The sequence below is a fragment of the Sinohyriopsis cumingii genome, chromosome 6 (assembly GCF_028554795.1).
Source record: "Sinohyriopsis cumingii isolate HCF-2022 chromosome 6, ASM2855479v2, whole genome shotgun sequence".
Lineage (NCBI taxonomy): Eukaryota > Metazoa > Mollusca > Bivalvia > Unionida > Unionidae > Sinohyriopsis > Sinohyriopsis cumingii.
Genome location: NC_142966.1, coordinates 49,765,242 through 49,788,490, shown reverse-complemented (window position 1 = coordinate 49,788,490; position 23,249 = coordinate 49,765,242). Strand labels below are relative to the sequence as shown.

Genomic DNA, 23,249 nt, shown 5'->3' with positions numbered 1-23,249 from the left:
CTAGGTTAATGACAACATATTATAATTATTCAATACAAATCGCATAAAATAAGTTATTTTGCGTAATACTTTTACAACGCCGATTTTTCCCAATTATTAATAGCAAAACTGTCACTTTCTTGTTTTCCGTATGTCAGATACGTATCCGGGACAGAATATGTTAAATATAACTGGATGGTAAATCGTGAGATGTTTGTTAATTTAAATTTTGACGGATAAACTCTTCTTTTTAGACACATGTGGGATGGTCTTAATGATAATTGTTGTTTTCCTTAATAAACTCAATGACGATCGTTGTCAATTATGCCAAAATATATAGATAATACAACAATCAAAACCTAATGAAGAGGGTGGGGGCACTTTATTGTTTCACTTTAGATACTTGTAACAGCTCTGTAGCGAGTTAAACAAAAAATAATTAGGTTTTTAAAGCTGATATAGCTTTTTTGTGTTGTCATTCAAAGTAATAATAATATATAAGATCAATTCAAAATTCTAAGTACAGGAGTGATTTCCCAAAGCAGATTTTGTACCTTTATTTATTTTGTCAATACATAAAAATGTTTTAAACTGGTCCCATGTGTAAGCGACCTACGGTCCACTTTGTAGAAACCTTACAGTCCCCTCTTCTTGCAAGAGGTGTATGGGTTGGTGGATTGTACCTTCTTTCAAGGTTTCCGCTTATTAATAATAATAATAATAATAATAATGAGGACTTTGCATAGCGCCTAATCTTTAGAAGCTCTAAGCGCTTTACAACATTAGACTACACCTATAACATAAAAAAATATATAATGATATGATTACAAAAACCAAACACCATGAAATTAGAAAACATAAAAAAACATGCTGTAATATTTAAGGTAGGAAACATTATTAGGTCTTTAGGTTTGTTCTTGCAGTCTAAATAAGTGAGTTTTAAGAGCACTCTGGAATGGGATCACTGTCTTTCTGTCTAAGTTCAGTGGGCAATTCATTCCACGTTGCTGGGCGCTGGTATTCAAAAGAACGTTAACCATATGACTTCGTTTTCATAGTGGGAAGAATGAGTATACGATTGTCAGAAGAGGTGCGTAAGTATCTTGCTGATGTATACACATGGGTGAGGTCGGATAGGTATGTTGGACTAGAGTCTGTCAGTGAAATGTAGCACAGAGAACAAATTTTATGTTTGATTCTGGATCGAATGGATAGCCAGTGTAGGGTACAGAGCAACAGGGAGGTGTGCTCTGATCGTGGAACTCCAAATATGATCCAAGCAGCTGTGTTTTGAACTTTTTGAAGTTTCTGGAGTATATACTGAGATGAACCAGACAGAACTGAGTTACAATAGTCCAATCTTGAAAGAACTAATGAACACACAAGTGTTTTAGTGGCATCAAATGAAAGATATTTGTGAATGGAGCTGATGCGTCTCAGCTCAAGATATGCAGCCTTGCATATGTTCATGACATGTTGGTGCAATGTGAGAGTACTGTCCAGAGTAACACCTAGGTTACGTACTGACTGTGTGAATTTAATATTGGTGTTGCTGATATTTATTGTTTGAGGTAAAGGATGTGAATGAGAAAATCTTTGTGTTGTGATCAGAATGGCCTCGGTTTTATCATCATTCATCTGCAGCTTGTTACATGTTATCCATGATTTCACATCAGAAATGCGCTCTCTCTCTACACCTTGGATGGTGGCATCTACTTCAGTTGGGTGGCTAGATTTGTATATTTGGCTGTCATCAGCGTACAATTTGTGAGACACTGGATGATGATCTATGACACTTGAGAGCGGATGAGTGTATATAATGAAGAGAACAGGTCCAAAAACAGACCCCTGTGGAACACCACAACATAGATTAACTGCACTGGAGTGTATTCCATTTGTAGACACAATCTGTGTCCCGTTGACAATTTAGGACTTGAACCACAGTAAGGCTGTATCGTGAATGCCAAATACGTGCTGGAGACAAATAATAGTAATATAGCATGGTCTACTGTGTCAAATGCTGCAGACAAATCAAGGAAGGTGAGGACTGTAATCGTTCCGCTATCCAAAGCGGAATGAATGTCATTAACTACTTTTAGAAAAGTAGTTTCAGTACTGTGGCAAGGGTGATATGCAGATTGTACATTGCTAAAAAGACTGTTTGAATTCAGATGAGATACAAGCTGGGATAGAACAACCTTTTCTAAGACTTGTTTTATATGAATGGGAGATTCGAAATTGGGCGGAAGTGCTTTAAATCGTTATGGTCTAGTGTTGGTTTCTTCAGCAGAGGCTTTACAGTAGCAGTTTTGAAAAATGATGGGAATTCCCCGGATGAGAGAGAGAGAGGTATTAATAACATCAGTTAGTGAAGGCAATACTGGATCTAAGCACTCAAGCAGCAGTGATGTTGAAACTGGATCACGTTCACATGACTATGGTGTACTCTTCATAAGGATTGTACGTACGAACTTCACAGAGACAGGTTCAAATGCTGCTAATGGTTGCCACTCTAATTCTATATCCCAACTGTATGTTGACGACGACACATTTGAAATTGTGGTGTCAAGCTTATCTCTAATGGTTTGTACTTTTTCACGGAAGAAATTTGTAAACATGTCCGGAAGGTCGACTGGAGAGAAGGTAGTTGGAAGTTGTGTACATTTGTTCCTTGACATTAGCTTGCTAGTAATCTCGAAAACATCGACTGAATGTATTAACTGTCATGCTTGGTTCTCTTTATCTAGAGGTTGACCACCCTCGATGTTATTGCCCGGTTCGAGTAAATATAAATATAAGTGGTGAAACCTCAAGGTGGAATAGATAGAGATCTGAGCAGATATATAGAACAGACCAACACGAGCCCTCGTACATGTAAACAACAACTTATCAATTACATAAAACACCTGTGAGAATTCATTACATCAGAAACATACTCTGCTTCTAGAAGGAAATAAACTTTCACCGAATTATAAAAAACCCACAAATATATTTAAATAAAGTGGCCGATCTGTTTTACTGATATATTTAGTTCATCATAGGATCGAATGAACAATCGAAGTCAATGCCATGTACAATTGTATAACCTGCTTTTCCGGTTCACTCCACTTCCACTGTAGCTGTTCATTCGACTTCCCTCTGTCTTGCCTCTTTCTGTCCTCAAATTCACATATACTTGGATCTCAGGATAATACGTCTCACTGTACGCCCCAGGATGCATCTCAAAGATAGTTCGTCACAGGATACGTCTCAGAATATGTCTCAGAGATAATATGTCGCAGGATACGTCTCAGAGTTTATACGTGACAGGAGCTATTTTCTCCCTTTTAACAAAATAAATACAGACAACCTGAGTTATCTGTTGTTTATGATAACAAGGGTTTGCATTATCCCCCTCTCGTTATCAGATCTTACTACCGGTGATAAACATATGATAAGGCTATCAGTCGGCTCCACATGTCCTATAACGACCCTAGTTAGTCTAATGGCCAATGCATCACACATTAACACCACACATTAACACCACACGAGGCATAACGGTTTCCGAGCCAGCCTCAATTTACACAAGCGAATGAATGAGATACAATATATAGTTTACTACGTCATTTCAGTCAATATACACTGAACCTTAATCATACGTGAAATCTTCTAAATTCGATGAATTCAAACGGATTATCGTAACTCATATTAATTAATGTAATGCATGAATTTCTCAGAACCTAATTCGTATGCAAACAAGACGATAAATTCAAACAATTCTTCAAATTTATCTAAAGATTAATGACCGACTTCCTATGCATAAACTCAACACGGTTATACTTCATAAAGCAAATCGATTTACGAAGGTAGCAAATAGATTCATGCAAATATAAGTAAATAAATTCAGCAAAGCATTATATATGGCATCAAAACATTACATGGAATTGTCACAAATACCTGTGAGCTTTCAGCATTCATAGCTTCTACCGCCAAATTTGTCCGTCGGTTTTCCTCAACAACAGTCCTCTTGGACAACAGTTTTACGAGAGAATTTCTCCCAAATTTACTCTCGGGGTCTTCTTACACTTGTTTTCTCTTGCAGAAAATCTTAGACTGATTAAAATGTTGATGTGGCGATATTAGAACTAGGAAATTTAGTGTGGGAAACACGCCCCTTATTCAGCGTAACCAATCAGAATCAAATATATATGTCGCCTTTTTCCAGAGGCGCAAAAGTCGGGGTCAACTTGACCTTGTAGTCTGAGTAACAGTGTTCTGCGATCTTTCAATTCTGACATTTACACTATGGAATCGAAGTTAGCTTTTGTCTCCACCAGCCTTCTGTTGGCTAAATAAGCGAATGTTTAATTAAGAATAAAATTATCCCCTCGAAAAGACGTTACCGCTCATGGCAGTATGGCGATTTGATACGCGCCTGTCCCAATAAATCTAATTAATTGTTATCTGGCACAAATTAATGTGTACTTCATAGATCGCCAGAAATGTGCCCCTTCACACCTTGTATAAAAGTGTTAGAAACAGTATGACCTCATATTCTATTTAGTTGGACTGTGTGGTAAGAAATTGCCTTTGCCTTGAGGAATAATATGAAACATTATCTTCACAACCGCCCACTGCTTTTATTGTAAATGTTGATGAAAAGCATCTCTCTCTCTCTCTCTCTCTCTCTCTCTCTCTCTCTCTCTCATTTCTTTCATAACAGGCGTTTATCCATGCACATTTTTTTTTGGGGGGGGGTGTACTAAGTGATTAAGGCTAAAACGGAAATATACGGACAACTTATGCGTTGATTAATATCTGTACACATCAAAGCTGACACTATGTAGATTAGATCTCAATACATTTCTTTTGTCAAGTGAAATATTGTTAATTGCTTGATTTACAAGCAACAAATTTGAATGAAACAAATGTATCTGTTTGCTTGGCCTATTTGGTAAGGTCTATGTTTTAGGTAAAGTCTTTTTTTATACGGTGGAGGAAATTTGACTGGATAGAACAATATTCGCAATTGTTTTTACAAACATATCTCAACACCAACTCAGACAGCTCCAGTGGCTTAGTGGTTAGAGTGTCCGCCTCGGACGCGGGATGTCGTGCGTTCGATCCCCAGCCGAGTCATACCAAAGACTTACAAAAATGGTACTAACATCTGCCTCGCTTGTCGTTTAGCATTAAGAGGTTACTGTTAGGACTGGTCGGCCTGGTGTCAGGATAATGTGAGTGGGTGGGACATTATGCTGCATGTCTGCGGCATGATGCTCCGGTACTAGGCATCACTACAAACTGCCACACTGCAGACATCGTAGCAATATGACTGAAAAGAATATTACAAGTTACGTTACAAATTAAAATCACACACATACAACACCAACTCATGCATACGTGTGTGACTTCATGCATAAAAGTGAACTGTAAGACATTAAAAGTTAGACAGATAAAAATAACAATTTTTATTTAATCAACCTAAACCGCATGGGACTAAATGGTTCATGGTTTCCTGGTTAAACTGTAAATTTGAATAAGTTTGTTTGTAGGAAATTCTTAACTCTACATTTCCACGACAAGCCTCAAACTTTCCAACTTTGTTCTTTGAAATGTAGAGTTAAGAATTTCCTACAAGTATGAATCAATTTTTAAACAATTCGAGGTAAACCAAATCGTTCCATCATGAATATACAAAACCAGGTAAAATTAATGTCAGCAATATATTACATGCAGACACTTAAAAACTCTATTTTCTATTATGATACTCAGTTGATGCAAGAAGGATGTCGTTTATGGGAGTGGCCTCTCTTTTCATTACTCAGACCTACGTCAGGATCGAAAAAGACATATAAGGAAAAATATCAAGGTTTCAGAGCATAGCAGTGGGTGTTCATCCAACAGAAGGGTCGAAACCGTCTACACCATGAAGATCATAGCCCTGCTTTTAGTTACATCTTCGTGCACGTGTTATTTAGCGTCTCCACTTTTCCTTAGACCGGAATTGAACAATATTGTTGTACTACCCGGGATAGACGGCACACTGTATGAATTTAACCCGGAAGTTCCTCCGTTGCCAGACTGGTTAGCATTGTATCCGTATCAAAGGTAAATAATAGAAACAGAATTACGAAAACGGAATTAAAATTGTTATCGTTTGTCTTGTGATAATTGTATGCCTTCATAATTTGAGTTGAGTGATTAATGAAATAATGATGTTTATGTAAAGCAATAGAGAGAATTAAACCTCAAACGTAAAATTATAACAGGTATTAGTACGAATGGAATTTTAAATTTCAACTGGAAAAATAATTAAAAGATAATGCATTTAGGTAATAATGCTTGCATCTTCAGAAAGCCGTAAAATCTTAAAACAGTTTTGAGCAAGCTTAAGAACAAAAATATGCAAACAATATGCAGTGTGCATCTTTGTCGTGGAAATGAAGAGTTAAGAATCTCCTACAACTTTTATCATTAGAACTTCATTAAAATTTAAGTTCGTGCTTCACTTTGGTCCTCAAACGGTTTAGAGAATAAGAGGGTCTACATTTTACCGAATACCAAAGATTATGCTTAGAATGGAATCTTCGAAGATCAGTTTATGCAGGCAATTTACGTCTTTTATTGGCAGAGGCACTGAACTCAATAAACGGTGAACACTAACGTTTAAAGCATCAACATTGAGTATATATGTGGGTACTGATATAGTTGAATAGGGTTTGTAGATGGGTGTACATTTTATATGTAATTTACTTTTGGTACAGGTGTCAATATGTAATTAAGTGTACAATGCTACCGTTTTCTAGTGGACGTAGCATTTATCTCGGCTGTATATATATATATATATATATATATATATATATATACTGAGGTTCCTAATTGATATTTTTAGGAAAGGTAATGATCATTTGATCTGTCAGTCACATGCATCGAGAATCACGTTCTTCCGATAATGAACTGCATTCAACAATTCGCATCCAGGATCGCCTGGAGTTGATAATATCATGTTTCACAAAGGATTTAGCAGCTGTGCTGAATCCGAAAAGATAGTATCTTTCAACTGTTTGTGGATTGATAGGGAGGAAGGTGCATTATGATGTGCATTTCTATGTACTTATTTATATTTTATTTCTTCTCGTAGATATCCCACTACAAAACACCGATCAAAGCGACAAACAGACTGGGGAGTTCAAGCTTCACTCAGTATTCCGCTAGGGGGCGGATCTTCTCAACCTAGCTGGTCACTTGGCGGCTTTCTTACCCATTCAAATCCCAACTTTAATGCTCGGGTAGACGCAGGGCTTGAGGGCATCTTTGGGCAAGCTCCGACTTTTTCATTGAATGGACAGGTTAATAGGAGAGGATAGGCACAGTAATTTTATAGTCAACAGGCAAATTGGTGGACGGCTGGATAATACTCCAAACTGATCACTGGGAGGCGTGCTTCCAAACATAGAGAATTCACAAGTTTAACATTCAAAGTACCGTTGAAAGAACATTGATTGTTAGATAACCATTTGGTTAAGCAGTAATTGATAGCAGATCTAATACTAATTGCTGTATAATGAATTAATTAACCGTATTCTTCAAAAACGTCACAAAAATCTAAAGCATAATACAAATAAAGAAGTTTGTCATACTTTCGAAGCCTTGATCTTTTTTGTCTGTTTAATACGTACACTCAATGCAGTAAAATGATTCAGATGTATATAGATAAATATTACGTATAAACAGGTCGAGAATGCGATTTTTTAAAGCATTCTTTGGCTAAAACAGTTATTGGAATATTTTATTTTTAAATTGATCAATATTTCCTCTTTCAATATTAAATAATTTCTCTAAATGGGAACACAAAATTCCCATATTAAAATTACTTTTCTCACTTTGCTGCGATATGTATTCTCAGTGATTTATGTTTAATCTTTTCTTTTTCTTTTCTTTCATTCCTTCGCAAGAACCTTTTTCCAAACTTTAAGTAGTACACAAATTCTCTCTCTCTCTCTCTCTCTCTCTCTCTCTCTCTCTCTCTCTCTCTCTCTCTGTGTACTGGTATTAAAAAAACATGACATACTACTCTCAATCCTAATGGCATACACAAACGTACACACCACCACCAACAACGACACATTTTCGTTACCACCACCAGCAACGACACATTTTCTTTACCTCTTGATTCAACAGTCAACACGTTTGTCATATTAATGGTGAGTTGCCGGCTCGATTCCTAGTCTGACCACTACAGTTTGGCTGCTGTGGTAGGAACAAGGTACGTAGCTCCCATTGGTTCGATACTAAAAAGAAGTTGGTGCTATTAAACAACAATCAATAAATCACCCAATCAATCATTCAGCCAACGATCAATCTATCTTTCTAAAATCTTATTTACAGACGAGTTGTTGGAGTCGAACAGAGGAAGCACTGCGGATTGCTATGTTATTTTTTACATAAACATATATCGTGTAGCGAGTTAGAGTATATTTTTCATCATTGCTTAGAATTCTCGCTTTCAGGATTTCTTGGGGATTTCCCGAAATCGCCCCATATATGCATGTGCAATTGTCTACACTATATCATGGTGTGATAGTGTAAATATATACAACCACTAAGAATATTCGTTCATCGTTCGGATGAGATATTAAAATTTGTGACACAAAAATCCTAAATGATACTTTAAGAAATATTTCTTAGAATTAACGTTTTTGATTCTCATGAGGGATATCAGTTTTTCTGCAGCCGAATAAAGTTAATGAACATCATTGAATTATTTCTTTCTTAGATGGTCATAAACTCGACAAACAAAAACGAAATGGAATTCATCCTCTACCAAGTAAATAATAGTTGTCTCAGAAATACATCGTATGATTTTTGCTTTGTCTGAATTATCCTACGCTTCCATGTCTATTACTTGTAATGTTTGTGCGGAGCACAATAAAATGGGCACGCAAATGCCTAAATGAATGTAATTATCCCCAGGAAGTTTATTTTTATCCTTCCATTTCAGTTTTATACAAACATTTATGATATATGTTACATTACTGTACCAATTTTGGAAAGGTGGGTCTTTTATTATTTTTGAGGTAACAGTGAGAGCTATTTCTATTCGTCTCTAAGATATTGATCTAGCAAGACACTTAAGGTAGAAACGACGTAACATCTTCTTTTGTATAGCCTGTATGTTATATAGATATGGGTTGTTATGCGACGTTTCAATATTTAATATAAATGTTGTTTTAATAAATAATGCGCATTTGGATTATTAGAGTAATAACGCCGAAATGTCTATATTCAGCCTTGACGTCAGTCTAACTGTACTTCGACTCAATGTGACTAACGTACAATGAACCCGGTGACATTTAGGCAGAAAATATCATAAAATCTCCGCGGTTTCCCACATATCATATATAAATATTTTTATGCATATTTAATTTACATTGTTCGATAGGTTTTTTATTTTTATGTTATAAAATGCTATTGTAATGTAAAATTGTATATTTGACTTGACCTTACCCAAATTGAGTTTATTTCTGGCTGAAATGAATTGACTTGATCCTGTGTAAACAACAAATACATAGCTACATTATTCCCTGTGCGTATGTGTCTAAAATCAGTACTATTATTAATATTAATAAAAGTAAATGTGTTTATTTGGGTCTAGGTCTAGGTCTTTGAATTTCTTTATTGTATTTTACATAATCCATGTTATGATTTTAATTTTGTAAACATCAGGATCATTCTAGAAGGTTATTATCCATTAGGTAATAGGTTTTTTGTTTATAGAAAATGCTAATTGTGACCCCAGGTCAAGTAGAGCACTATATAATATTGTAACTGAGAGGAGCTTTTCAGTTTTGGTTTAAGGCCTAGCAGCTTTTAGTTGTAGAATATTTTTGTCTAGTATTTCATATTTGGGCTGGACATCTGATTTCTTCAAATTAGTGAATTGTAGTGATTATTTTCTCTGGAAATACAAAAGTGCTCTGATGAAATTCTTAGATAGAGACATTCGCTGGAATTTATAATGAATTCAAACCTAGAATTATATTACTGTGATTCAACAAAAGTCTGCTGACACATCAACACTTTATTAGCTACCATATTCACATCTTCGCCTTCAGTTTTTGGATTTATTATGGACTTCTAAGGAATTTTATTCAGGACTTTAAATTACTTGGACTTGTGTCTGTAATTTTTGGACTATATTGGGATTTAATTCGCAATACGGTAAGTTCTTTTTTTTCATTTTCACTTTGTATTCAAGGAATTAAATTTTTCTTTATCCTTTTGATTGTTTATTTTTTACTTTATAATCCTTTGCTGTGGTTTTCATAATTTATTTATGACTTTTGACGCTTACAGTAAATAAGTAAAGACATATTATTATTAATACTACCACTGATTTGTTTCTTTTCTTCAAAAGAAAATTATTCCAAACTTTATGTTCTCTCTCTCTCTCTCTCTCTCTCTCTCACACACACACACACACACACACACACACACACGCACACACACACACACAAATACATCCCACCAAGATTGCAAATAGTTTACAAATTTCCCATTCAACCTGCAGCATTGTGATATCAAGAATCAAATAGTAAGCATGCACCATTGTCATATCAAGCAGGAAATAGTAAGCATGCACTATTGTCATATCAAGCAGGAAATAGTAAGCATGCACCATTGACATATCAAGCAGGAAATAGTAAGCATGCACCATTGTCATATCAGGCAGGAAATAGTAAGCATGCACCATTGACATATCAAGCAGGAAATAGTAAGCATACACTATTGTCATATCAAGCAGGAAATAGTTAGCATTTATTTACTAATATTGTTATACATGAAAGCCCGAAAAGACTGAAAATATATCTTGAAATGTTTCCTCGTAAATAAGTAACTAATAGTAAGATATATATTGAAATATATCAACATAAATAATAACTTATGTACAAAATAGCTACATATATATTACAATATTTCTACTCAAATAATCAAAATGGTGACTTGAATACTTTATATAGCAATGCTAAAACTTGTAAGAAAAATTTGTATACCCCTTAATACTTTTCAAACTAGAATGTATCAATAATTGTAATGTTAATATATGTATTTGTAATATTTTGGCTAGAATGCATAATAATTGTAATGTTAATTTATGTATTTGTAACTTTTTTACATGAATGTATCAATAATTGCAATGTTAATTTATGTATTTGTAACATGTTTTACTAGAATGTATCAATAATTGTAAGGTTAATTTATGTATTTGTAACATTTTGCTTCAATAAGTCTTCAATGTTTATATGTTCTGGGTACACGATGAATCTCAGTCAGTCATCAATAGTTTCATTATATCACCAAATTTACTTTTGTGCTTACATAAATTGACCGTAAATTGGTTTCGTTAATTTGATTTTCTTGTTTTGAAGACAAACTAACATTAAATCGTCTTCAGTACGGTAATTGTTCTCTTCACAATTTGTTTAGCAATGAAATCCTATGAAGGTGGAATTTAAACAGCCCCAGAGTATAAAAACAGAGCCGCACTCCTGCTTTTTGTACATCTCTTTTGTACTTATAAACCTGTCCAAAATTTCTGGCAAATAGAATGTGACTGGCTGTAATTCCTTCTGCATTTTGTAATGTAATGCATTCAGCTCTTTTGCTGTTGTTGTTTATGTAGGATGTGACAATAATTTCATCTGAGATAATGCAGTCTGATCCAAGTTACTGCAATGACGCATATCACTTTTTGTAATTTATCCCTATGTGTTCGCTATCATTACTGCTTATTTTGTGTCATTTATAATACTCAAATATATAAGAGCATGCAGATGAAGAAAAAATAATAATTTATCGCTATGTCCTATCTTGACTGCTTTTGACAGCATAATCCGCGATAGCTATTTAGCTCTACTATCGAAATGCATGCAAATTAATATATTTTCATTGATCTTTTGGACATCTGTTTTCTCTTTTTTATTTGTGCTTTTTATACATTATTTTTTTATTCGACTTTAGTACAGTGTCTATAAAGTATTAGCTGAGGACAGAACGTCAGCCAGTGAGAAGCAATTTGCTTATGATTTATTTGATAAGGACTTGGTCATGACATATCTGAAAATAATTTGATCATGACACTTTTGACAAGGAATTGGTCATGACACATTTGATAAGGACTTGGTCATGACATATCTGAAGATAATTTGGTCATGACACTTTTGACAAGGAATTAGTCATGACACATTTGATAAGGACTTGGTCATGACACATTTGATGAGGACTTGGTCATGGAGCATTTGATAAGGAATTGGTCATGACACATTTGATAAGGAATTGGTCATAACACATTTGATAAGAAATTGGTCATGACACATTTAATAAGGACTTGGTCATGACTCGTTTCATAATGACTTTGTCATGACACATTTGGTAAGGATTTGATCATGGGACATTTGATAAGAACTTGGTCATGACACATTTGATAAGGAATTGGCCATGACACAATTGATAAGGAACTGGTCATGACACATTTGATAAGAACTTGGTCATAACACATTTGATAAGAAATTGGTCATGACACATTTAATAAGGACTTGGTCATGACTCGTTTCATAATGACTTTGTCATGACACATTTGGTAAGGACTTGATCATGGGACATTTGATAAGAACTTGGTCATGACACATTTGATAAGGAACTGGTCATGACACATTTAATAAGGACTTGGTCATGACTCGTTTGATAATTACTTTGTCATGACACATTTAGTAAGAACTTGGTCATGACACATTTGATATGGAATTGGTCATGACACGTTTGATAAGGACTTGGTCATCACACATTTGATAAGGACTTGGTAATAAAACATTTAATAAGGACTCGGTCATTACAGGTTTGATGATGACTTTGTCATGATACATTTGATAAGATCTTGGTCATGACACATTTGATAAGGACGTGGTCATGAAACATTTCATAAGGAATTGGTCCTGACACATTTGATACGAACTTGGTCATAACACATCTGATAAGAACTTGGTCATGACACATTGGCAAGGACTTGGTCATGGGGCATTTGATACGAACTTGGTCATGACACATTTGATACGGACTTGGTCATAACACGTCTGATCAGAACTTGGTCGTGACACATTTGATAAGGACTTGGTCATGACACATTTGGTAAGGACTTGGTCATGGGACATTTGATAAGAACTTGGTCATGACACATTTGATAAGGACTTGGTCATGACACATTTAATAAGGACTTGGTCATGACAGGTTTGATAATGACTTTGTCTTGACACATTTGATAAGAACGTGGTCATGACACATTTGATAATGACTTTGTCATAACTCATTTGATAAGAACTTGGTCAAGACACATTTGATAAGGACATGGTGATGACAGGTTTGATAATGACTTTGTCATGACACATTTGATTAGAACTTGGTCATGACACATTTGATAAAATCTTGGTAATGACACATTTAATAAGGACTTCGTCATGAAACATTTGATAATGACTTTGTCATGACACATTTGATAAGGACTAGGTCATGACATATTTGATAAGGACTTGGTCATGACACATTTCATAAGGAATTGGTCTTGACATATATAACAAGGACATGGTCATGACATGTTTGATAATAACTTTGTCATGACACATTTGATAAGAACTTGGTCATTATACATTTGATAAGGACTTGGTCATGACACATTTGATATGGAATTGGTCATGATATATTTAAAATGGACTTGCTCATTACAGGTTTCGTGATGACTTTGTCATGGCACATTTGACAGGAATTTGGTCAGGACACATTTGGTAAGGACGCGGTCATGACACATTTGATCAGAACTTGGTTATGACACATTAGATCAGAACTTGGTCATGACACATCTGATAAGGACTTGGTCATGGGCAATTTGACAAGAACCTGGTCATGACACATTTGATAAGGACTTGGTCATGACACATTTAATAAGAACATGGTCATGACATGTTTGATAATGACATTGTCTTGACACATTTGATAATCAATAGGTCATGACACATTTGATAACGTTTAGGTCATGACATATTCGATAAGAACTTGGTCATGATAGATTTCATAAGGACTTGGTCATGACACATTTGATAAGGAATTGGTCATGACACATTTAATCAGGACTTGGTAATGACAGGTTTGATAATGACTTTGGCATGACACATTTGATAAGAACTTGGTCATGATAGATTTCATAAGGACTTGGTCATGACACATTTGGTAAGGACGCGGTCACGACACATTTGATGAGAACTTGGTCATGACACATTTGATGAGAACTTGGTCATGACACATTTGATAAGAACTTGGTCATGACACATTTGATGAGAACTTGATCATGACACATTTGATAAGAACTTGGTCATGACACATTTGATGAGAACTCGCTCATGACACATTTGGTAAGGACGCGGTCATGACACATTTGATGAGAACTTGGTCAAACTTGGTCATGACACATTTGATAAGAACTTGGTCATGACACATTTGATGAGAACTCGCTCATGACACATTTGGTAAGGACGCGGTCATGACACATTTGATGAGAACTTGGTCATGACACATTTGATGAGAACTTGGTCATGACACATTTGATAAGAACTTGGTCATGACACATTTGATGAGAACTCGCTCATGACACATTTGGTAAGGACGCGGTCATGACACATTTGATGAGAACTTGGTCATGACACATTTGATAAGAACTTGGTCATGACACATTTGATAAGAACTTGATCATGACACATTTGATAAAAACTCGCTCATGACACATTTGATGAGAACTTGGTCATGACACATTTGATGAGAACTTGGTCATGACACATTTGATAAGGACTTGGTCATGACACATTTGATAAAAACTCGCTCATGACACATTTGATGAGAACTTGGTCATGACACATTTGATAAGAACTTGGTCATGACACATTTGATAAGGACTTGGTCATGACACATTTGATAAGAAATTGGTCATAACACATTTGATAAAACCTCGCTCATGACACATTTGACGAGAACTTGGTCATGACACATTTGATAAGAACTTGGTCATGACACATTTGATAAGGACTTGGTCATGACACATTTGATAAGCCTCTGGTCGTGATAGATTTTATTTGGATCCTATCAATAAGGAATGTGAATTATATTTATATTATAAGTAATCGATTCCGAAGAAATTTGGTCATAGCGAGCTTGATTGTACCTACTTTATAAGTTCTTTATGATACTGTTGCATTGTTATCCACAAGGTAGAACAGTTAAACAATTTTGCTTTGGCTACAGTTAAGAAAGTCCTCACTAAAAATAACAAGGGCGGAACACTTTTAGGCAGACACTGTTTGAAGTATTTTCTTCCTAATTGGTCTCTGTGCGATTTCTGTTTGAGAAAGGTCTATGGCAAATCAATCCGATAACAGCCTGGTTAAAACAGTTGTTAACTAGGAAAACAACGTCATTTAAGCACTTGATTAATTTCATACACTATATTAAATCTGGAGTACGCATATTTGTATTATTAAGTATATTTAATTTGCATTGTTTGCTAGTTAGTTTGTTTTAAATTTTTATAAATTTCATTACATGCAATTGCAATGTAACATTGTATACTGGAATGACCTTTTCCAAAACGGAGTTCATTTCTGCTTGACCTGAATTGATTTTTTATTTTATTACTTAAATAAATAATACATAACTAAAATATGTTCTATGTGTATGGGTCTTATGTCAGGATCATTATTAACAGAAGTAAATATGTTTGTTTGGGGCCAGGTCAAGTTTATTGGAATCTACCTGGTCTATTTGACATTATCCCGGTTCTATATTTAATTTTAGCAATAGGTTTCAAATAACAACTAACACTTTTATTTTACAGACATCAGAATCATTCTAGAGGGTTACTTTCCATTACCTAATGCTAATTTCTACGTGGTGTCACGCAGAAGGCTATATAATATTTTCACTGAGGGGACAATTTATTGGTGCTTTAGGATCTAGCACAATCAACTTGTATTATATGTTGCATTCAGTATTTCATTTCGGGCTGGAATCTATTTATTTAAATTATTGTATTCAAGTGATTTTCTAAAGAAATTCAAAGGTGCTCTGATAAAATTCTTTTACATAGACATTCACTGGAATGTCTTTATGAATTCAAACCTGGAATTATACTACTGTGATTCAACAAAAGACTGTTATAGCTTACACGGGTTATAACAGACCCATCAACACCTCCAGCTTTGGAGTTAATTTGGACTTCCACTAAATTTCATTTAGGATTTTAAATTATTAGGACTAGTGTCTGTAATTCTAGGATTATTTTTTGATTTATTTCGCAATACCGTAAATTCTTTTTCTCGTATTCACTTTGTATTCCAGGGAAATAAATTATTTGTTGAATTTTACAGAGCTTGTTGCTTTTCACTCTTTTCTGTTACTTAATTTAAGAGTATAGGCTCTTAACAGTATTTAGCTCTCCGTTTTAAGGATTTCTTAGATTTTAATGATTACTTGTTTGATTACGGGAATCCGCTGCTGAGGAGATAGTCTTCATCCCGAATAATTAGCAAATTACTAGGAGCAAACGTGGCGGAGTGCATTGTTGGTGAGATTCCATGATGGCATGGTTTAGTTTTAGTTAAGTTAAGGTCATGAGTGTCACTATTAAAATTTAATTGTATGGCTTGATTGTATAACTCTATGTGCAAAATTTAGAACTGGAGACTGGTAAATTCTAAAATAGAATAATTGAGAAGGGTCTGTTTCGTCATCTGGAGCCGCCGTTTATTGTTGCGATGATGGTAAATATGGTGTAGAGTTACAGGCGAAATGAGGCTTAAAATCATGTATTGACTGGCCTAAGGTAGTGTAAGAAAAATAGTTCCCCGTATTAGATGGTTGAGTTGTAAATTTTCACGACGTAAAATACTGGTACTACGCTTTGGAAATATAATGAGGAGAAACGATGCAGTATGTGAGGTTGACAGGCAATGGTGAGGTTGTGAGATTTGTGGTCATGTATTAATTAGAGGAAAATTATTTATAGTCTGGGTGCGTAGGATTTTCCAGACTACAACAGTAGTTGTATAGATGTCCTTGGAAACCTCGGGAAAACAAGTGACTTCTAGCGGGATTAGCGCTTGTTAAAGAAAACCCCTTTGGCGTATTACAATATGTTAAAAAATAATCTCTGCTAAGGTTTGGTAGACACTATGGTTCACCCACAACATTATCCCAAAATCGATTCTAGATTAATCCGGTAGTAGCAGGCTTATAGCCGACAAAAAAAACATTTTCTTATTGTTTTCTGGCTCGTTTGATTGATGTGATTAATTTTGCTTTCCATTTTGGTAGTGGCCGTATTTCTAAAATCTGCACAAGAAACTGTCTTATTATGATAGTTGCTAAACATAAGAAATATCACACAGTTAGAATGACTTGATTCCACATGTTACATGCTGCTCTAACAAGTTTAGGAAAATCAAAAAAAAAAAACCTCAGTAACATCATTTGTTTCTAATTTGCATGGGAAAACATAATATATCTGGACAAGTCAATAATATGACCTACTTGATACAACTGACGTTTATTTTGTGTAATTATATACTTATTGGTAATTGATTCGTAAAAATAAAACATATTTGTATGTGGCCAAGGGCTCGAAAGACTTCCCTATTGAAAAAGGGTATATCTTTTAATAAGACAATGCTTTTCTTTAATTAATTCATTAAATTTTCTTTGTCCAATCTTTATCCTTGACTAAACTTACCGAACTTGAAGGAATGGATTAAATAGTAAAATTCCCAGAACATTAAATGTTGGTTTTAAAGTAACTTAATTCGGAAACATCTTGTATTTAAATGTCACAAAAGAGAGAAACCTGATTGCAGTAAGTTAAATTTCTACATTTCCTTATATAGCTTGTGGGTAAAGCAGTGCTAGTGCTTTTATGTAACCCAGACTAAGCAGTGCTAGTGTTTTTATGTAACCCAAACTAAATATTGTGTATCTTGTACTTTGTGTGCCAAATGTTTAGACTGACATAACCATTTGAACGTAGTTAATATTTTAAAAATAAATTCGAAAATGAAATGGAAGTAGGTGTGGATCATGTCAATGAAGAAAGTGAATAGGAGGACAATGATCAGAACAAAGATAAGGACGATAATTACGACGAAAACAATTCCTCATTGACTAATAAATCAGTCTATTTAGAAAATCAAATGTTAATAATAATGAGTCCGTTTTATTTTGGCAATCTGTACCATTGATATATATATATATATATATATATATATATATATATATATATATATATATATATATATATATATATATATATATATATATATATATGTGGACAATATGCGATTGCAAATAATTGTAAAAAATTGTCATATGATTTGCACCGATTCGAACGATGATGCTAATGAAAACTATGTTACGTTTACAAGTCGAAAGGTTATAACCATAATTTCTAAAAGGATCTAACTCCTTTTATTTCGCTTCATTCGCAATCCTGAAATATGAAATAACTGAAATAAACAACTTAATTTATTACAATATCGTTTCCAGTGATATAAACCGATTCTGTATATATGATATTATAGGACTCACGGTACTAATTCAGTTCCCATGATAAACCTATGCAAACACCATGATATTAAAAATTGAATAACTTTAAATTTATGAATGCTCAGGATCAAACCTGTATTTAGCAGTATAGATGAAAACTGTATGACAGCTTCATGTGGAGAGAAAATGGTAGGAGCTGCGGCATTTTCTGGACCTACATGTATATGAACGTGTGCTTTCAATTCCGCACCAAACAGTCAGGTGCTAATTTCAGTAATAAGTATTCCAAACTCAAGGCTGTTAAAGGACTGAAATTCCATTAAGAAAACAATGTCTCTATTTTTTCAGTTACAACTAGGATAAGGTCTCAAAAGATTCTTTTTGCTTCAAAATAACTTTCATAATAACCAATCCTGGCCACCCAAACCCATATATACTCTATTTTATGTTCACCCACTTCCAAAATGGTTCCCATTTTCCATAAAATTAGCTCCGTGTGTCCTAGAGGCATGTTTAAGAAAACCCATGTTATGTTTGCGAGTTAACTGTTTCTCGTCGTCAAGGGGAAGTAACTAATTTATGATTATCTCATGTGGCTGAATAATATCCCTCCACATTTACAATTCCTGTCATATTTAAATTAAATAAATGCGTGTTGAAATTGAACTATCTGTCTTGGAATATGTTATACTTTAAAAGACATTCAGTATTTGAATCACATAATATTATGAATTAATTAAATTTACATTTCTAGCAAACTATGGAGGAATAATATAGCAACAAGAACGGACAACTTATGCGTTGATTAATATCTGTACACATCAAAGCTGAAACTATGTAGATTAGATCTGAATACATTTCTTTTGTCAAGTAAAATATTGTTAATTGCTTGATTTACAAGCAACAAATTTGAATGAAACAAATGTATCTGTTTGCTTGGCCTATTTGGTAAGGTCTATGTTTTAGGCAAAGTCTTTTTTTTTATACGGTGGAGGAAATTTGACTGGATAGAACAATATTCGCAATTGTTTTTACAAACATATCTCAACACCAACTCAGACAGCTCCGGTGGCTTAGTGGTTAGAGCGTCCGCCTCAGATGCGGGAGGTCGTGCGTTCGATCCGCGGCCGAGTCATACCAAAGACTTACATAAATGGTACTAACAGCTGCCTCGCTTGTCGTTTAGCATTAAGAGGTTATTGTTAGGACTGGTCGGCCTGGTGTCAGGATAATGTGACTAGGTGGGACATTATGCTGCAGTACTAGGCATCACTACAAACTGCCACACTGCAGACATTGGAGCAATTTGATTGACAAAAATGTTACAAGTTAAGTTACAAATCAAAATCACACACATACAACACCAACTCATGCATACGTGTGTGACTTCATGCATAAAAGTGAACTGTAAGACATTAAAATTTAGACAGATAAAAATAACAATTTTTATTTAATCAACCTAAACCGCATGGGACTAAATGGTTCATGGTTTTCTGGTTAAACTGTAAATTTGAATAAGTTTGTTTGTAGAAAATTCTTAACTCTACATTTCCACGACAAGCCTCAAACTTTCCTACTTTGTTCTTTGAAATGTAGAGTTAAGAATTTCCTACAAGTATGAATCAATTTTTAAACAATTCGAGGTAAACCAAATCGTTCCATCATGAATATACAAAACCAGGTAAAATTGATGTCAGCAATATATTACATGCAGACACTTAAAAATTCTATTTTCTATTATGATACTCAGTTGATGCAAGAAGGATGTCGTTATGGGATTGGCCTCTCTTTTCATTACTCAGACCTACGTCAGGATCGAAAAAGACATATAAGGAAAAATATCAAGGTTTCAGAGCATAGCAGGGGGTGTTCATCCAACAGAAGGGTCGAAACCGTCTACACCATGAAGATCATAGCCCTGCTTTTAGTTACATCTTCGTGCACGAGTTATTTAGCGTCTCCACTTTTCCTTAGACCGGAATTGAACAATATAGTTGTACTACCCGGGATAGACGGCACACTGTATGAATTTGACCCGGAAGTTCCTCCGTTGCCTGACTGGTTAGCATTGTATCCGTATCAAAGGTAAAGCATAGAAACAGAATTACGAAACCGGAATTAAAATTGTGATCTTTCATCTTGTCATGATTGTATGCCTTCATAAGTTCAGTTGAGTGATTAATGAAATAATGATGTTTATGTAAAGCAATAGAGAGAATTAAACCTCAAACGTAAAATTATAACAGGCATTAGTACGAATGGAATTTTAATGTTCAACTGGAAACATAATGAAAAGATAATGCATTTAGGTAATAATGCTTGCATCTTCAGAAAGCCGTAAAATCTTAAAACAGTTTTGAGCAAGCTTAAGAACAAAAATATGTAAACAATATGAAGTGTGCATCTTTGTCGTTGAAATGTAGAATTAAGAATCTCCTACAACTTTTATCATTCGAACTTCATTAAAATTTAAGTTTGTACTTCACTTTGGTACTCAAAAGGTTTCGAGAATAAGACGGTCTATATTTTACCGAATACCAAAGATTATGCTTAGAATGGAATCTTCGAAGATCAGTTTATGCAGGCAATTTACGTCTTTTATTGGTAGAGGCACTGAACTCAATAAACGGTGAACACTAACGTTTAAAGCATCAACATTGAGTATATATGTGGGTACTGATATAGTTGAATAGGTTCGTAGATGGGTGTACTTATATGTAATTTACTTTTGGTAGAGGAGTCAATATGTAATTAAGTGTACAATACTACCGTTTTCTAGTGGACGTAGCATTTATCTCGGCTGTATATATATGCCTATATATACTGAGCCTCATTGATATTTTAGGTTAGGTACAGATCATTTGATCTGTCAGTCACATGCATCGAGAATCACGTTCTTCAGATAATGAACTACATTCAACAGTTCGCATCCAGGATCGCCTGAAGTTGATAATATCATGTTTCACAAAGGATTTAGCAGCTGTGCTCAGTCCGAAAAGATAGTATATTTCAGCTGTTTGTGGATTGATAGGGAGGAAGGTGCATTATGATGTGCATTTCTATGTACTTATTTATATTCATTTCTTCTCGTAGATATCCCACTACAAAACACCGATCAAAGCGACAAACAGACTGGGGAGTTCAAGCTTCACTCAGTATTCCGCTAGGGGGCGGATCTTCTCAACCTAGCTGGTCAGTTGGCGGCTTTCTTACCCATTCAAATCCCAACTTTAATGCTCGGGTAGACGCAGGGCTTGAGGGCATCTTTGGGCAAGCTCCGACTTTTTCATTGAATGGACAGGTTAATAGGAGAGGGTAGGCACAGTAATTTCATAGTCAACAGGCAAATTGGTGGACGGCTGGATAATACTCCAAACTGATCACTGGGAGGCGTGCTTCCAAACATAGAGAATTCACACGTTTAACATTCAAAGTACCGTTGAAAGAACATTGATTGTTAGATAACCATTTGGTTAAGCAGTAATTGGTAGCAGATCTAATACTAATTGCTGTATAATGAATTAATTAACCGTATTCTTCAAAAACGTCACAAAAATCTAAAGCATAATACAAATAAAGAAGTTTGTCATACTTTCGAAGCCTTGATCTTTTTTGTCTGTTTAATACGTACACTCAATGCAGTAAAATGATTCAGATGTATATAGATAAATATTACGTATAAACAGGTCGAGAATGCGATTTTTTAAAGCATTCTTTGGCTAAAACAGTTATTGGAATATATTTTTTAAATTGATCAATATTTCCTCTTTCAATATTAAATAAATTCTCTAAATGGGAACAAAAATTTCCCATATTAAAATTACTTTTCTCACTTTGCTGCGATATGTATTCTCAGTGATTTATGTTTAGTCTTTTCTTTTTCTTTTCTTTCATTCCTTCGCAAGAACATTTTTCCAAACTTTAAGTAGTACACAAATTCTCTCTCTCTCTCTCTCTCTCTCTCTCTCTCTCTCTGTACTGGTATTAAAAGAAACATGACATACTACTCTCAATCCTAATGGCATATACAAACGTACACACCACCACCAACAACGACACATTTTCGTTACCACCACCAGCAACGACACATTTTCTTTACCTCTTGATTCAACAGTCAACACATTTGTCGTATTAATGGTGAGTTGCCGGCTCGATTCCTAGTCTGACCACTACAGTTTGGCTGCTGTGGTAGGAACAAGGTACGTAGCTGCCATAGGTTCGATACTAAAAAGACGTTGGTGCTATTAAACAACAATCAATAAATCACCCAATCAATCATTCAGCCAATCGATCAATCTATCTTTCTAAAATGTTATTTACAGACGAATTATATTACTGTGATTCAACAAAAGTCTGCTGACACATCAACACTTTATAAGCTACCACATTCACATTATCGCCTTCAGTTTTTGGATTTATTATGGACTTCTAAGGAATTTTATTCAGGATTTTAAATAACCCGGACTTGTGTCTGTAATTTTTGGACTATATTGGGATTTAATTCGCAATACGGTAAGTTCTTTTTTTTCATTTTCACTTTGTATTCAAGGAATTAAATTTTTCTTTATCCTTTTGATCGTTTGTTTTTTACTTTATGATCCTTTGCTGTGGTTTTCATAATTTATTTTGACCTTTGACGCTTAGAGTAAATAAATAAA

The 23,249-nt window shown here is 34.6% G+C and overlaps 1 protein-coding gene across 2 annotated transcripts; it reads left to right on the top strand.

Moving 5' to 3' along the window:
* The first annotated feature begins 5,838 nt into the window (after positions 1-5,838).
* On the top strand, positions 5,839-22,186 carry LOC149796901 (uncharacterized). Of its 2 annotated transcripts, XR_016421747.1 has the most exons (4): positions 5,839-6,069; positions 7,103-10,182; positions 20,342-20,676; positions 21,685-22,186. XR_016421747.1 is itself a non-coding variant. In XM_089961587.1 (2 exons), the coding sequence occupies exons 1-2, from the start codon at positions 20,495-20,497 to the stop codon at positions 21,908-21,910; spliced, it is 408 nt and encodes a 135-aa protein (XP_089817713.1). In that variant the 5' UTR covers positions 20,448-20,494; the 3' UTR covers positions 21,911-22,186. The 2 variants fall into 2 exon arrangements, 1 of the variants encoding a protein (XP_089817713.1); XM_089961587.1 differs by lacking the exons at positions 5,839-6,069; positions 7,103-10,182 and having other exon boundaries at positions 20,448-20,676.
* The last annotated feature ends 1,063 nt before the right edge of the window (positions 22,187-23,249 follow it).